Source organism: Pundamilia nyererei, unplaced genomic scaffold, assembly GCF_000239375.1.
Source record: "Pundamilia nyererei isolate P.nyererei 1_Seehausen unplaced genomic scaffold, PunNye1.0 scaffold00559, whole genome shotgun sequence".
NCBI classification, from domain to species: Eukaryota; Metazoa; Chordata; class Actinopteri; order Cichliformes; family Cichlidae; genus Pundamilia; species Pundamilia nyererei.
In genome coordinates this window covers 60,441-62,955 of record NW_005187960.1, presented here as the reverse complement: position 1 = coordinate 62,955, position 2,515 = coordinate 60,441, and the positions used below count along the sequence as shown (strand labels likewise).

The following is a 2,515-nucleotide window of genomic DNA, read 5'->3' as shown; positions in this document are numbered from 1 at the left end:
TTTGAATTGTGTAGTTTTATTGCTGTTGTGAGGCTGCAGAGCTGCCAGCAGCAGCTCTCAGCAGGCAGCGCGATGCGCGGCTTTAACGCTGCTGTCAGGGAGCGCTGGCGTTCATCTTCTCCTGGCAGCCGTCCCAGAAGCTCTGAAGTCTGTTGTCTTTGTTGCTGCAGAAGTCGGTGAAGTCTCTGAGCAGCCGGTCCGCCAGCCGCTCGTCGCCCAGCACTCCGGTTCTCCACGCTTTGGTCAGCATGGTGTTGTAGGCCCAGTAGTAGCCCACCCTCTCCTCCCCTCCGAACGGGCCCTGGCTGTTGGAGGTGGTGGAGTTTCTACGGCGGCGCTGCTGCCCGCTCGAATACTTCCTCTTAGCGTACGGCAGCTGCAGGAACACGGTGCCTGAAACGAGGCGGTGAAACTGGTCAGCTTCCCACAAACACAGTGGGTGTCTGTGCTGTGACGGGACTAACCTGTGACGTGGATGTACTGAGGCTTGTTCTCAGACGGGAAATTAAAGGTGGAAGCAGAAAACTTGTCATGCACGAAGCCAAACCTGGTAGAAAGAGTACAGTGTTCACACAAACGTGAAGCATGATGGAGAACGTTAAGCTGAAAATCCTAAACTCAGGGGCCGAGTTGTAAACGTAGAACCACACGATGAGCGCTGGCTTCACGCTGCCACAGAGCACAAACCTCACAGGAAAGTAACATGAAGCAAGCGCCTCTTTCTTCCACACAGCTTCTGATCGTTTCATCTCCTGCCCCATCACGTGTTGGTGTTTACTCGAGTCTGTCCGTTTAGATTCACGGCTGTTATAAGTAACCATGTTTAGAGTTAGCAGCTAAAGCTAATCGGCTTGTATCCAACGTCAAGTTGGCGCAACAGGGTCAACCAAGGTTTACAAGTGAGATTCAAACACGATAAAGCCGTAGATCGCTAGAATAACAGGAAGTCAAAGAAACACTGAAATGGCTGAAAGAGCAGAACATTCATGAATCTAACGCTGTGGAGTGTTCCTAACAGATCAAAACGAGAAGCAACAGAAGAGTAATGCAGGGCCTGAAGAGGCAGAAACGTCACACTTTCTTTACATGTTTAGCCCTGCAGCAGCTAACGCAGCGCTCCATGTGTAACTGACAGCACAGTGCAGACAGCGACTACAACCTGTAGAGGACGGCCTCCTGAAGGAGCTGCATCCTGTCCCAGTACGTCTCCGGTTCAAACCCTGTGTGATGACAGGACACATGTTGTCACTGAGCCACATGGACGCACACGAAAGACTCGTTCAGAGAGGCGGGAACCTTCAAAAAGGTTGTCGCTGCCATTCTTCAGCAGGCAGTGGACGTTCAGAGGAATGAAGAGCTGCGCTCTCAGCGGGTCTCCGTACAGGCAGGACGTCAGAGCGAAGGGAACTTCCAGCACCGGCACCAACAGGAAACCACAGGACGCCGCCTTCCTGTGCCAGCCTTGGACCTGATGGACAGTGACCGTTAAAACCTGTGAATCAGACACTTCCTCTGGGCTCATGTAAAGATTATGGCTGCCTGACGGCTCTTATTTTTCACACTCTCAAAGCACAGCAGTAAATCTGTCACACCGTCACTGTGCTCCAGTGTTTGTAGCTGTTCTCTGTGGAGCTCAAACGTACGACCTGCAGCTGTTGTGACGGAGGTCCACTGTGCACAGCCACACAAACGATTCCCTTTACTTGGCCTGGTTCATTCATCACATAATGACACAGTGACACTCCCACAGACAGTGTCTGTGCTCTCACAGCATTCATGTTTCTATTCTGCTACAGCAGCACATGTACATACTGCACGTATACTCTGTGCACACCATGCATCAAACAGCTGAGCTGCAGTTTGGACGTTAGAGGGATGCACACGCTGGCTTTGACTGCAGCGCTGCTTTGAACCAGGACACGTGCTTACCATTTCAAAGAGCACTGCAGCAGTGACGGCCATCCAGTGCAGCTTGATCTCAAAGGCAGCGTTGAGGGAGAAGTTGCCGTGGTAATAACAGCTGCACCACTCAGTTCGGTCACTGCGGTTGTTGACGTCCACGTCTAGAGTGACCGTCTTCTGCTCTGGAACTGTAGCAGCTACAGGACACGTGGACAAGGGTGGGAAAACAGGAAGACGGGAGACAAAGCAGCAAAGAAAAGGAGAGGCTGAGGCATGATGAAGAGCACAGCTGCTGACGGCTTCATGGACGACCCTCCAAGGCTGGATCGACACTGACTGACACTCTGTTTTCTAGATTACACACCAGCTTTGAATAAGTATTCATATACAGTCTGGTATGTGAGCCAGCACTTATTACCAACTAATGTGTTGATATATTATTTTTGTTTCTTAATTCTGAATATTTATATGTAAGCCTGAAGCTCCAGATGTGGACCGTTTAGTGCACATGGCTGCACAGATACAGGAACCTCTGCAAACTGGCACCAGCTTTATCGCTGTGCTAACATTCATGTTTCCAGGTACGGGCGCATTATTCCAGCTCCTGGATGCA

At 50.9% G+C, this 2,515-nt stretch overlaps 1 protein-coding gene across 1 annotated transcript in view; it reads right to left on the bottom strand.

Annotated features, from left to right (window-relative positions):
* The window catches only part of depdc5 (DEP domain containing 5, GATOR1 subcomplex subunit), a 23,544-nt gene continuing 21,029 nt past the window's right edge, over positions 1-2,515 (bottom strand). Inside the window, exons 38-42 of the mRNA XM_013907854.1 lie at positions 1,930-2,099; positions 1,297-1,468; positions 1,160-1,220; positions 465-547; positions 1-393 (exon numbers count right to left, since the gene is read on the bottom strand). Of these exons, the coding sequence (XP_013763308.1) occupies positions 95-393; positions 465-547; positions 1,160-1,220; positions 1,297-1,468; positions 1,930-2,099 (785 nt within the window). The 3' untranslated portion in view covers positions 1-94. The remainder of the gene's footprint in view (positions 394-464; positions 548-1,159; positions 1,221-1,296; positions 1,469-1,929; positions 2,100-2,515) is intronic.